The 14,737-nt window shown below is 36.7% G+C and overlaps 1 protein-coding gene across 3 annotated transcripts in view; it reads right to left on the bottom strand.

Moving 5' to 3' along the window:
• Positions 1-14,224, bottom strand: part of BMP5 (bone morphogenetic protein 5) — a 61,406-nt gene extending 47,182 nt beyond the window's left edge. The window contains exons 1-2 of one of the 3 annotated variants that reach the window (XM_030236489.2): positions 14,121-14,224; positions 8,697-9,064 (exon numbers count right to left, since the gene is read on the bottom strand). In XM_030236489.2, coding sequence (XP_030092349.1) covers positions 8,697-9,064; positions 14,121-14,209 — 457 coding nt within the window. In that variant the 5' untranslated portion in view covers positions 14,210-14,224. Of the gene's footprint in view, positions 1-8,696; positions 9,919-14,120 lie in introns of those variants that run through there. The other 2 variants (XM_018919685.3, XM_009094511.4) reach the window with 2 other exon arrangements.
• Positions 14,225-14,737: the final 513 nt, after the last annotated feature.

The raw sequence follows: 14,737 nt of genomic DNA, 5'->3' as shown, positions 1-14,737 counted from the left end.
CTCTCTGGGGCTCTTCAGGATTTTCCTCTTAGGTTGCTCTGATATTTCACTCTCTGATTCAGCTGGGGTGGGACTGACTCACTGCAAAACCTTTGCATACATTTAATTTTCATGTATGAGGCAGCAAGGTAACCTGGTCAGGAGCAGCAGATTAACCTTTGGGATCACTGGCACGTTGTGACTTGTAGTTTTTGACAAGAATTCCAGCTGAGCTAATCTTGGGAACAACCTTCCCAGAGCTATGTTCCTGCTGGATCTCCACCACCCCAAAGACTACAGCTGCTATGGGGTTGTACACTGGGCTTGGACTTGCTCCCACAGCGATGTCATCCGCACTACTGTTCTCCCACTCTTTCAATTTCTCAGCTATTGTTTTTGAAAACTGTGCCACCAGAACCCCATGGCTCTAGGCACCAGATACCATCAGGCCACTGCTCCAAAATCAGAGTCCCTGCTCATTCAGTTTCCCTGCTCCTTCTTTTTCTAAGGCCTAGAACAAAACAGAACACATATTTTTACCAGAATTTTCTTAGTCAGAACAGAATTTAACACCTCTACACCCAAAAATTATGCCATTCACAATTGAAAAAGTCCAATAAAATTAAGTTTTTAATTTATTTTGCAGTATCTTATAGCTGCATACCCCATGTGTATTTCTCCTCCATTTTTAAACAATAAAGGTTTTAAATGGATATGCCTAGCCAAATTGCTCTTAATTTACAATAATTACTCTGGAATAGGGGTACAGCCTTACCAGATCATGTGAATTTAACTTCATTAACTTGACTACAGTCAAATACCTGGGAAATAAAACAACAACAATTTAATTTAATTGACCCAGTCAACAAAGGGATATGCAGACAGAACATCGAAGATGGAAAAGACCTTCTCATGGAGTCTGAATAAGTAATACTGTTAAGTCAGATAAAGATAAACCTTGTAAAAATTTCAGTTGTACAAATTTCTTCCTCATCCTGATTCTCCTTGAAAAAGAGAATTATGTGGAATTTTGCTTCTGCAAAGTCACTGGTCAAAGCTACAGATACATATCAGGAACCAGCACTAGCTGTCCTGGTTAGTTTTCTAGGTTGTGACTCATTACTAATTTTTGCTTCAGTTTGCCTTGAATTACAGTGGGAAAAAAGGTAGAACCACATTTTGGTAAGGTACCACATGTATATTAAGTGGTATAGCAGTGGTTAATAAAGCCAGGTTATTGATCTATTGCACCAGGATAATTGCTCAAAAAGAGCTGGGAACTAAACACCGAAATTCACCACTTGGAGCATCTCCTAATAACTGGGAAATTTCCGAGTGGAAAGCTGAGCTACAAAATCTTTCCTTTTCTACTTTTATTACAGTCGTGTTTTGTATAGAAAAAAATTCATAATTCAGTACAAAACACAAACCAGCTCTTGCTTGGTGTACCCCACCCACAAACTTAAATAATGTAGTTGTCAGGGTTGACAAGTTCTGCCTGCTGTAGCATTTCTGTGTTTTATAGGAAATTTTAACCAGGGGTGTTATTTTAAGAGATGAGCAAATAGGGAAACCCCATGGCCTAGCCAATAAATATGAACTTTAGGTGCAATGGAGCACTCATAAATATGACTCAGAACAAGGGGATTCATTGTTTCTCCTGACCCCTCTTAGCTGCTGCTCTGATCTCAGCCTCTGTGTGCGTCATGGCAGCCCTCATCCTTTAACCTGCGGTTTTTAAAAGCGGCTTCCAAGTTATTTACGGCTGCAAGCGTTAGTAGCCCGTCTGTGTACTCCCAGCACACACATACCGAAGGGTGGGGGGAGATGCATTTTGTTTTGCAAGGATGAAAAGTTTTGCCTGGGAAGCCAAGTGCCTGGGGAGGCTGAGGTAGCTGCTCTGCCACAAGGGATTCAGGAGAAAAGTGCTCCCTTTTCCTTCAAGGCTTACTCAGAGAAGAAACCCACTCCTGCGCTAATTTTGCCTTTCATTTGTACAGTATCTCTCTTTATCATGCTCTTTGCTCTTTCTCCATCTGCATTCACCTACTCCCTACCAGGACAGACTTCCACTTTTATAATCCTACTGGCATGGGAAATGCTCTCAGTGCTGCAACATCATGCTCCACACGAGGCACAGAGGATCAGGACTAAATCTTCCAACAGTTTCTGCAGAGGCTGTTTCTCTGTTGTGAACCTTTCCCATGGTATCCAGCCCTGCACGTTGGCTGCTGCCTACTGGGAAGAGGGATGTCCTCCTTCTAAAGCCCAGGCTCTGCTTTGCTGCTTTCCTGTCGTGCCTGTTCTCATTCCTTCCCTCTCCATCTCCCGCACTGTCGCCTGGACTCACCACTTCTCAGCCTTTAATCCTTTCTACAGCCAAATGCCACTGACATAAAACTAAAGTTCAGTGACCCTGCCTAGGCAGCAGGGGTTAGAGACAAGGGAAAGGACAAGGAGGAGAGGATAGAGAAAAGTGTGGGAAATAATTATAAAGTCTGGTAGCAGCCAGAGCTCTCCTGAAGCCCTGGGGAGCCTTTCTTTAGCTGGAGGCTGCAATTGGCACTTCATAAACTGTTCATTCTCAGCTATGTGGAAACACCAGAGGACACCTAGAATGATCAGGCTGCAATCAATCATTTTTTTTCCAAATTCTATTAGTTTGTGGGCCTATGAAAGCAAGCTGAAAGGAATTGCCATGGCTAAAAAGAAAAGAGAAAAGAAATTAGGACCTGTCACAAGTACCCCCATAACTCAGGCAGTAAGTAGACAGGTAGCCACAGTAAAATTCTTTGCATAATTTAACATTCAGAAAAAAAAAAAAACAGGAGTAATAAGTGTGGGAGATGACATAGATGCCAAAGTTGTCCAGTTATCTTAGAAAACAACCCAGAGTTTAGGGAGAGAACCAAGAGGCTCTCCATCCAATCCATGGCAGGATTCCTCCCCTAATACTCTCCACGCAGAGATGTCTCCACAAGCCTGCCTCTTTCTCTTTCATGGTTAGCCAGAGTCACTGCCAGATTGTGTTTTCCTGGGAAAATATGCACTGTACAATACATACAATCCCCCAAACTCCACCCAAAGTCTATGTTTAGTCTGGAAAGGAACACTTTCTAAAGAAGAAGCGGAACTGGGTCAGCCGTTCTTCCCAATGGGAAAAATATTAATAATAATATATATTTTTATATATCCATACATATATATAGCTTTTCACCATGCACGTCTAACCATCTGCTAAATCAGTTTCTCTTCAGTTATCTGCAAATTCTTTCAAACCTGTCTGCAAGGAGAGTCAGACAGTTTTATACCCCAGTTAATGGAGAGCTTGACATTTTTTTGGCTGGGTAGATACAATAATTTACTTGGATTTAAAGTGTTAACTTTGGCAAAAAAATTAATTGACAGTTATAAAAACATTATTTTGTTAGATGATATTTATGGGGCACACAAACCTATTTTGAGGTAGAGCTATATAGTTCTTAAGATTCATGTAACTTGAGAGATTTCAAAGGAAATATAAAGTATTTCAATATAAAACAACAAATGTAGTGTAATTCAGAAAAGGGATATGAGGAATATTTCTTTCTAAAAATTAAAAGCAATCTCCAAAAACCTGCTCTGCCATTGCACAAATATTGGTTAAAACTCTAATGAATTGTAAGTATTGGATGAGGATTTTTAGCTCATGTCATCCTGTGAGTAAAGTCCTTTTGTTCTAGAAACAAACAAAAGTATTTTGCAAAGAGTTGTTTTAATACTTAATTTGACCATAGAAAATTATTTCAAAATTCATAGTTATTTCTAATGCCTGACTGTACTAGGTCACATGAAATTCATTCTGTTCACTCACTGGGTGATGAAACTTTAATAAAGAAGAAAAAAGTCTTAGAATTTCAAGATGTCAAGTGATGTCTACTTCAGATGAAAATTAAGTGAGACCTTCTTGATCCAATTTGCTCTAAATGCTATGTAAAACAGTGAAAAATGACTCCTTATTGACTAGGGGTTACCATTGAATAAGAGTTTCACAGACACTTTCTCATCTTTTCTCAGTATTGATCCAATTCCACAATTAAAGACATGAGGTCTATTTGTAATTTAACAAGTTTTATCTCTGCAATAGCATCCCTCTGTTCGAGGCAAGATAATAGTGCTCTTTCCATCACTTCAGCTAAGGCTGTGTCAATATTTTCATTAGAAGCCCAGGTTTATACACTAAAACTGTACCACAGCCAAAGAAATTCATGTACGGTTAAAATTAAGACAGCAACATCTGAAATCCTGTGGAAAAGAAAGAAAGTGTGCTCATTCCTGAGCTTTAGGAGAGAAGTTAATGATCCTGAGGCCTTTTTGTATGTATCCTTCAAACCCCTTCCTCAGCTCCTGGCATTTTATAGCTTAGCACTCCATATTCCTCGCTGATGATATGTTAGCTGTGAGTGGAAGGTTGTAGAAACTGAATTAGTTTAATTTAAGAAACGAGCTACTATATATGCTCAGGGTCTAATTGCAGTAAGGAATCCTTTCTTTTTCATGTGTAACAAGAATATATTTTTACAGGTATTTGGTGTGGATTGATGTACTATAGGTTTCTCAAAGTAGCTGTAAAATTTGTTCTATACCATGTTAGCATTCTCCAGTGAACACAATGGGCTATAAATCTTTTGAATTTATGTATTTACTTAATGATTCAGGTTTGAAAGAAGCATATAATCTGTAAAACAGTGTTCAAAGTTGGGACAGAGAAGCTGGAGAAATATGAACAGTCCTCTGTGCCTCAGACAAAATTTCCGCGTCTGGTTTAAGAACTGAACACAGCACGTGCGGTTTCAAAATTATTCAAGATTGTGGAATCATTCACATTGTCCGTGAAGAAGAAAAAATGTCTTTCTGGGTTGCTCTGGTTACTTTAAAAATCTCAGTAATTATTGTATCCTCCTTAGCACATGTACATCGGGGGTCACAAATTTTATTGTGATCTTCACATTCAAGTTTTTGAAATTAATTTTATATGCTAAAAAAGAAAACATAACAGAAAACCAAAAAAGCAGATATATACCTCCCATTTATGGAAGGTTCATATCAATTAACAGGAAAATATGAAGAAAGCAAACAGGCTCCCTTAGCAAATGAAACAATCTGTTAGGAGAAAAATTACCAGACGTGGTGTAAAAAAAAATGAAGACACAGACCATTTGAATGGCATGAGAAAGAACACCTAAGTTTAGTGGATGTAATGATCACTTTGATGATAATGAAAAAAATCAGTATTTGAGTTGTTTAAATGTAGTTTACAAAAGGGCTGTTGTTTTTCCAAGCCTCATCCATGCAGATCTATTTTATTCAATACCCCTCTTTCTGTAAGAGGTGAAGAGTGGGAACACTAACATTTATCTTAAAAAAGTCCTTCCCTAACTAAATTTTGAGTGAGCAAAAAAGTGAGTTGGACTGCATAAGTATTATTTGCCTGTTCTCTGGGGAATGGGGTATCCTATATATGTCATTTTGGGAGACTAGCCAAAAAAGAAGATGCCAGAACTCTAAAGAGTTGGGGTTTTGCAATAATACAATAAAATATTATAATAGGTTAAAAAAAAACACCGGGTCAGGAAAACAAAGTTCTGAAATTGAAGGTGATATAATCAGATCTTTGAAAACCCCAGTGTGTTTAGTGGAGGATTTATTCCTTGACTGCTGGACCAAACCCAGTTAACTCCTCTGTTACACTCATCAATATTTATGGCGAGTTGCCAACACACACAGTCTTATACAAAACACAAGACAAGACAAAGTCTCTGCTTTGTTGTATCTTTCAAGAAAGAAAGAGATGGAAATTCTGATATAAATTCCAGTAGAAAGAGCAGGTGTTTACAATTTTAACTTCAGGAAAAGTAAATGTATTCTTATTTTTCTCCCTGGTTGCTTGACAGAATTATGATTGCAGTTCCCTTGATAATTATTTTCTAAATTTGTTTTTGAAAGTGAGGTATTTGCAGCTCCAACAGGTTGGGGTTTTAATCAAAGTTAGCATATGAGTTTAAATTTTTATTCTTTAATATTAAATTATTTGCTTTTGTCTATTTTTCTTTACTTTTAAATCTTATTCAGTCTTTTCAATTCTTATGCTTAATAATTTCTATCCAACCTCTCAGCTACATATTTCTTGTTTCAATATATACGTCTTAAATTCTTATAACTGGTACAACTATATACAAAAGTTTCAATTTAAAATATCATGATGATTAATAGAGTTTTACAATTACACATTATGTAATTAATGGTGTGCAAGTATGAACATGGTGAATACTATTTTCCGAGCAGATTTATTTGATGCGAGTTGTCTGGGGCTTCAATTCTAAATCCATTTGAGTTATTACCATGCTGCATCAGCATTTATTGATTTTAAGGTACAGCATTAGCATTCACTTATCACTGCATATTTTTTCCCATTCTCCATTAAAAGAGCTTGCCCTCATCTGTCACAATCTCATACTGCATAAATCATATAAAATGGTTACTTGTTTCCATGATTTATTTCATTTTTATGTTAATTACACTGAAACATAGGATTGCTTAATAAAAATGTTGAAGCTAATCTATATTGGTCATCAATATTTTTCACGCATTTTACACCATGGAATGTGTGATATACCACAATATCCAACTTGTATGGAAGGTTATTTAAAGTGAATTAGGATTTAAACTAACTTAGAGCTGAGACACATTTTAATTTTACAGATGCCAAATCAAAACTGAAATTTACACAGAATTTTGAGTTAATGGTGTCCATTAATATTAATCACTAGAAAAATACAGCATCTCAGCCCCAGTTTTCACAGTTCTGAAACTCAATATAAGCTTTAGCTTCTCAGAATTATTTTTAAAGGCAGCACTGGCTTCCCAACAAATGAGACAAATATTAGAAAATTCCTACCCAAGGTAAGACAATCAGTGGAAACCTGAGTTCTTCCAGAGAAGGTTTTTGTCTGGGAAAGCACAGTAGGATCAGCCTAGGACATATCTGAGTCTGAAACTTCAAAGACTTCTACTCATTCACTGCAAGAAGTTCTATTGTAATCAAAGACATTTCTGAAATCAAAGGTCCCATGTAAATAGTCCTCAGGGATGCTGATGGAATGGTCCCTGATATATTTACAGAGGGTACTTCTCAGGACACACAAGGAAAATTTAATGCTAAGGATAAAAGCATTTCTGATTTTCTGTATAACTTTGCTATTTCAAATTCAGCTGACTCCAGATGCTCTGGGTAAATCGAGGCACGCAATGTTAATTTAAAAGTAATGCATGGGCAATATATAACTGTTTCCTAATGATAAGGAACACATACTCAAAAAAACAGATTCCATTTCTTCCCTAACCTGCTATTTCCGGAGCAAACACAACAAGCAAATGTATTTAGAGGTGTGGACATCTGTTACTCTTAAGGAAAAAGATCTCAGACTTGAACACCCTCTTGTCAGCCAAATAACTAATGAAAAGTGATTTTATTATTATCGCAAATAAACTCTAGAATGTTACTTTCCTAGAATTTTAGTATTTGGAGTATTAGTATTTACTAAAACCTGGTAGACATAAAAGGTACAGAATGTGTGTGATAAAATGAAGGTATTTTGGAACATGTGCCGCAGTTAAAAAGTTTCTACAGTAAGTATTACCCTGGAAAACAAGAGTTCATCAGAATTTGTCTCAGCTTATTGTGAAACTTCAAGTTTTCAATTAAATCTCTTGCTATTCTGGTCCAATGAGAAGTGGCTTTTTTAGCCAAATTTATGAGTCCTGCAGCATTTCAAATACTTATAAAAATACTAAATTGATATCTTGAATTATTTGCAGCTTTCTAGATGAGATTTAAGTTGTGCTTTAGTAAAGAAATCTGTAACTGCTTTTTCTCCTACAATGTAACTGGCAAGCATGTTTATTACACTCAGAAGCCAATATAATTTAGTTTTATCAGGTTTTGTATCTGAATTTATATAATTTTCAAAAGCATTCTTTGCTTGCATGTTTCTGGTGTTTAATACTCTACTTGTCATTTAATTTATTTATGACAGAGAAAATAAGAACCATTGTAAATTCTGAGCACCATAGCAGTATAATAAAACACAGCCTGTTGTTATTAAATAGAAATAACAAAGGAACAGCAACAGATTATTTAAAATCCAGCCATTCAACTAAAAAGATAATAAAATTCTGACTCTTAACAACAGAAAAAAACCCCACTAAATAACCCAAGAATTTTTTTTAATGGTTTAACTTTTCCCTTTTCATACCTTTTTAGGCTTCAAAATATTAACAACTGATGTTTGCTCATGTGTAAGCTTTAAGGAAAACAGTGAGGGAAATAACTGAGCAATAGGCATAAGTGTTTGATTTTTAGAGATTTAAAAAAAAGGAGTTAGTTGGCCTAAGGCTAGAATTTTCATTACATCAATGAAAGAAAGAAAACAGAAGCCAGCAGAGGGAAGTTATAGAAACTGACTTTATATAAACAGTGAGAAAAATCCTTTTCCATGGCCACCTACAATGTAGCTACTTTACCATCCATATGATTTTTCTTTTACCGGTGGCACAGCAGCCCGGGCTCAATCCTGCTGTTTTAGAACAGGTTACAGTTCGGCCGAGAGGCTTGCCCTTCACAAGAGCAGATTAACAGTTTGTCAGGGAGAGCAAGAACAAAAAACATTTCCACGTACCTAAATTGACAAAGCTCATGACCATGTCAGCATCATTCAGAAAGTTGGTGTCGTGCAGGCTGGCTAAGGGAGGATTCTGTGTGGTCAGGGGGGTCATGCGAGATAATTGTATTCTCCGCGAATATCCGTTTGGAGAGGCAGGGTATCCTTTTCGTATCCCTCTGCTCTCCCCTGCCATTGATCCCTTTAGTGAATACTCCAGCTCCTCAGAATCCTCTTCATTTGTCATGGCATTATACAGGTCCAGCATGAAGAGGGGTGCAGAAGAAGCCTGCTTTCCTGGTGAAAATGGTCTGGGTCTGTGAGGTAAACCCAGGATAGAGAGAATCTCTCTCTGAATCTCCCTTCTCTCATGGTTCCGCAGCCTCCTGTAAATAAAACTCGAATGGACATGATTGTCTCCTAAACCTCCCTGTGCGTGACCCACCAGAACCCAGCAATTCCAGAGCAAGCCCATGAAAGCTTTGAGCGCAGTTAGGTTCATCTTTGAAAAGAAAAAGAACAAGGAAAAAAAAAAAAAACAACAACTTTTCTCCTACTTGTTCTGAGTTCCTATGAGGTCTGCTTTCCCAGTAGTTGAAAAACAAAATTTACCTATTCTTCATGTCAATGTCATCTCTAAACGTAACATCGTAATATCTTTGGTGATTCCTCTCCCCCCACCCTGTTTAAATATTATGAAATGTGTCAGGTTGCAGTTATTTCTAAGAAAGCTGAAATTCAGACTTCCAGTTTTCCACTGTTGTTATCGTTTTTTCTGCATTTATGGAGCAGAAGACCAGTATTTTGTCAGCTGACCTAGGCATTCCTATATAAACCTTAGATAACCAGGTCTTTGGTGGGGAGCTGTATTAGCAAGAGATGTTCTTCTGACACATTGTAGTTCCCAGAGTTATCTTCCCTCGTTATTCTGAGTTCTTCGTACACCTTGCGCTCTTCCCAAGATAAAATCCTGAGTCACAGATTTGTCTTGATCTGTACCTTGGTGGTGTAACACATATTTGTCCAGCAGCCTGGAGATAACTTTAACATCTTTTGAATCTCTTGAGTGTAAAGTAATTCTAAAGGATGTACTAATCAAATTACTGTGTTGCCATGAATTTACTCGCAAAAAATAACCTTCTGTAAATCCATTCAACCCTTTTCAGCTTCTGAACTGTTATTTCCAACTGTAGCAGGCACAAATATAACAGCTCTCTTCAAGAGAGATCTAAAGACTAATGTAAGCACAACCCTGCTGGGAAAGAAGAGGCTTCTCATTGTAATTTGAAACGGGTATAGCAAAAAAGTCCTTAACCCTTCTCTTGCCAGATAGAGCTTTAAACCTCTCCCCCGTCTCTCCAATTCACAGTAACATACCTAATTTTGGCTAATGGCTGGTTTTTCTGAAATAGCTTGTACAATCAATTTTAACTTTAACAATTTTAGGATATATAGATGGCATAATATGGAAGCTCTTGTGAGTCTCCTTATGAGTCTATGGTTTATTAAACCTGAGCAGGAAACTCTCATAACAGACTAAAATAGCAACTCACTAATTCAAGAAAAGTTTACGTTTTAGGCAAGTTTAGCAAACAAAGGTGAGCTTTTTAATAAACTCTGTGGGAAATTTTGTAAGCGAGGCTTGATTCACTCTTTTCTAAAAATGTTGGGAATGCAATCTGAATGAAAACAAATTTATTCAGCAAGCAAGATTTCAAATTGTGCACAGCCAAGGCTGTGATTATGGTTATAGTCACAACTTTCATAAACTGCAATTTGCAATGATAATTTATTCAAAGTACATTTTTACTCATAAATTGCTATACTACTTTTCCCAGTAAATATGTAAAGTTAAGGTTTAATCCCACAGCCTGTTATTAACTTAAGTTTAACTGAAAAAATAGGAATATTAAATAGATTTTAAAGCTGCTGCCCATGAAGATAAGGTTCAGTGTGGAATTTTTTGACAGCAGGTAACTGTTGTTTTCCTCTCACTAAAACAAAATCACTGTGTTAAATTTCATACTGCTCACATTATTGGTGGTCATTTTCCTTGCTGCTAAAATTTGCCTTTAGCCTTGAGGAGAATTTACTTTGATGAAGGGTAGAGGAAAGGGACAAAAAAGGTTTTTTGTCAACATGAAATTAGGGGGAAAAAACTAGCTACATAAAATCCATCGCTTTGGGTTTTCCTTTACATGACACCTACTCAGCAAATCACACAGTCCTTGAATAAACTTGGGAGTGTGACAGCAAGTATAGTCACACCCTAAGAAGCTGAGAACAATTTATCTAGTATATTAAGCACAAACAAGCTTTACACTCTAGTCCAGACATCACCTAAATACAGCTGATTCTCTCTCATAAATCAGCACATGTAATGAACAATGCTTCTCCCAAGAAAGGATTTATCTCATGCTAGACCTGCCGAATTGGCCCTAAACTTAGTAAGATATTTAGTAAAATTCTTGTTCTTCTTGGCAGAAGAGCAATCACAATCAGAATACATTTTCTTTCCTCACTAAGGTACTTATTCAAAATCTATTTGTTAAAAGAAAAGTATTATTTCCTTCTTTTTCTTCTTTTCATTTGTTCTGCTCAGTCAGTTGCAATGATATGTGACACTTTACCATACATATGTCTTTTCTGAATTTGGCCATCGCATATCCTGCAACAAGATTTCTTTCTCTTTTCCAGTAATATATTTCCTTTTTTTCCCTAAGCATTCATAAAAGCCAGCAGATTGATTGCTCAGAGGATTTAAGTCCTCAGCCCATCAGTATGTACAGCAACAGAAATTTCCTTTATTATGGCACTAGAAGTTCCACAGTAGTTAATTTTATTTTTAATAAAAAAGCCAAAAATGCCTTTAAATTAAAGGGTATTTTTATGTAGCAAACATTTTTCCAGACAGAAACTAAGTAAGAACACATCTAAACTAGTAATCAGATGTTTGATGAAAAGAGCTCCTGTTATTTTTTGATAGAGCCACAACCAAACAAATAACATAAATACAAAGCATTTATTTTACAAAAACTTGCACTACACTCAGGCACCAAATGTCCCAGACTGGAACACAGAAATATTTTTTTAAAAAGTTTTTATTAATATAAACAAAATGTCCTTTTGCATAAGCCTATATTCCATAAACACTCAGTCTTAGCATGGGTATTTCATGCAGGGCAGACACAGCTCTAAAATGGAAAGTCTTGCTAAAGAAGTGAAAGGTGTCTGTAATCGCTGATATACCCCATTTTGCATTTCCAATATGAAACAATGAACTTCTAAAGAAAAAATAATATGTACAATTTCAGCATGTCAAGATATACACAGATAGACCTTTCTTTCCCAAATGCTAAACCTGGTAGCAACGTAAGAAGTCACCTGAACAGCCCTTACCCAGCCCTTTAAAAATAAAAGGAAAATTAAATGGCTTCAGAAGTGAGCTCCCCTTAGGGATAGATATCTGAGAGAGGAGCGCATAACCAGTGGTGCACCTGGAGAGCAGGGACTCAGAGGCAGGAAAGCAGCAGAGCACCGTGCAGGCACCCTGGCAGTACAAGATAGGAAGCAGCTGCATGAATTTCTTAAACAATGTGGCATGTATGCACATGATGAGTGAATTCAGAGCTCATTATGTTTGTACTAATCTAAACAATGTTAGAGAAAATATGGTAGAGGAAGTAATGAAACCTGGGATTCCAGATCTTGCCAATCTTGCATTCCAATGGATCACCATTCACTATAATGGTGAAAAAAAATATAGCTACCCAGCAGACCACTGTAATCATTGAAGGTAGAAGTGGTTTTGTGGGCAATGCCCACTACTCAAAAATATACAAAAATCAGTGGAAGGCTTCTCAATGCAGAATTCCTTTGGTTCTCAATGTCACATCAATAGAGGGTGATTCCCCACAGCAATGGTTCTCTGCAACTGTTTGGCAAATTAGGCTAAAAGGCCGACCCTCTTCAGGACATTTGTAGTCTAAATCTGAAACATATGCATGCACACAGAATAATTCTGATGGCCCTTTCCCTCCTTAATGACCAGCTAAATTTGACATTCAGATCAATATTATGCATAAATAGATGATTCAGCATTAAAAATGTTTAATTCTTTTCTTGTTACTTCCCTGCAAGCCTGTTGCTGCAAAGAGTACCTGGAGAAAGACTCCTATAAAAAGGTTTCATGAAAGCTGGAGAATAATTAAAGCTACAGATTCCCCAGGAAAAAGAAAGCAAGTAGTCTGAACATCTCCTGGGGGAAAAATGTGACACGGACACCATAATTTGGCAAGCCTGTTGCACTACCTGTATCCAAGTCAGATTTAGAGTGGCATGGACTGCATAAGGTGCACATTTCAGACTTTGGACATAAGTATGCATACGTCCAAATGTTCCAAATGTCCAATCAAATAAACTTGTACATAACTTTCACTCAGTTTTTTTATTTTATTGAGTTGGATGTTGTATGACAGATGTATTCTTACCCAGCTAACATAAAAATGAAGCACAAATATATTTTTCTGCATCATTGAAAGACATCTTCTAATGCAAAGGTAATTCCATTTGTAACAGGCACAGTGTTAAAACTGGTAGAATTCACTGCAGAAATTGGCAGCTGAGACATAAATTAAGCATAATGTTTGCAAACCACTTTTATTCCAAGTATATTTATTTATAGAAAGAGTACTTCCATTTTAAGCTACAGCAAGAGGAATCCATTGCAAATTAACACTTATTATGTGGAAGTGTTCAATACTTAGATTATAGTGTTATTTATTCTGTTACCAACCAGTTTCCTGTAGAAAAAGAGTTTTTCATCCAGGTATTCAAAAGCACAGGACAAATCACAAATCAGCCTAGGAGGTAAGTCATCAAGCATTTTACAGATGGCATTTAATAGAATTCTTTGTTTAAAATTTACAGAAAGGGCTCCAACTTTAAGTACAATCCTTTGTGAAGTTTGTTCTATTCACAGTACAAACACAATTTTGTTAAACTATCAGTGCAGAAAACTCTGCAGTTTTAAAATTATCCTTTTGTTTAACATTAAGAAAATTGAGAAAAATAATTTTGCAATCCGCCTAAGGACTTTTTTGAAACTTATTGTATTCAAGGACTGAGAAATAAAAAAACTTTGTTTCACACATACTTCAGAAATGAGGACAACAAAATATACAATTAATAATTTGATTCAACATCACAGTGCTATCATTTGTATAATTTAAAAACCCAAAGAACTCCCAGCAATCCCCTTTGGTTTAAAATAAGCCCCTAATTATCTCAAAAGGAAAAAAAAAAATGGAACTGCTCTGAAGCAAATACAAAACACTTGGACAAGAGCAACAACATTTGCAAGTAGTAAAGCACTTTTAAAGAAGATTATTCTTGGCTCAGCTTGTAGAAGGGTTTTATTGTGCCCCAGCTGTAGACTGGTACCTGCTGGTCTCCTTGTTCTCTGGCTGCAGCACGGCCAGAAGTATCTTGTGCTGTTCCCAGGCTGGTTGAAGTGCTTTTCCAGGGAACATCTTCTGCTTCTTGCTGGAGTCCTTTTTTTTTTCAACCGCAGATTCAAACAGAAATTAATTTCTAAACGGATGCCTTCTAGGTAGCTGCACTGCACTATTGTTCATATCGTGAAATACTCTACCTATCTAAATACAGGAATTATTTCTTCCCTTGAGCATTTTGCTACTCTATTCCATAGCCGTGCCTTTAGCACCTCTACTGGCAATGGGATAGTGCAGCAGTCTCTTAATATCCCTCTAAATTAGTTTTGGGGGCTTTATACCGTTTTCCTGTGCTTCATTTTATACACTCTCTCCCTCTCTTCCCAATACTTTCTCCTATTACATCTCTCTACATCTAGTTTGTCACTTGAATGTGCTGCCTCTGATCCCACATGGACTTTCTTTTCAGCTTTTTAAACTTTAAATATTTTTTTCCCCACCATCTCCATTTTCACATTTCTTCTTTCCCTCTTCACATATCTGTAGACAGATGTTATTTCCTTCTTTTAAAATTACTTCCTTTGTTTAGCAAAGTTTCCCCTTTTG

Source organism: Serinus canaria, chromosome 3, assembly GCF_022539315.1.
Source record: "Serinus canaria isolate serCan28SL12 chromosome 3, serCan2020, whole genome shotgun sequence".
NCBI lineage: Eukaryota > Metazoa > Chordata > Aves > Passeriformes > Fringillidae > Serinus > Serinus canaria.
Note: the sequence above shows the minus strand (reverse complement) of the source record. Positions and strands in the feature narration are given on the sequence as shown.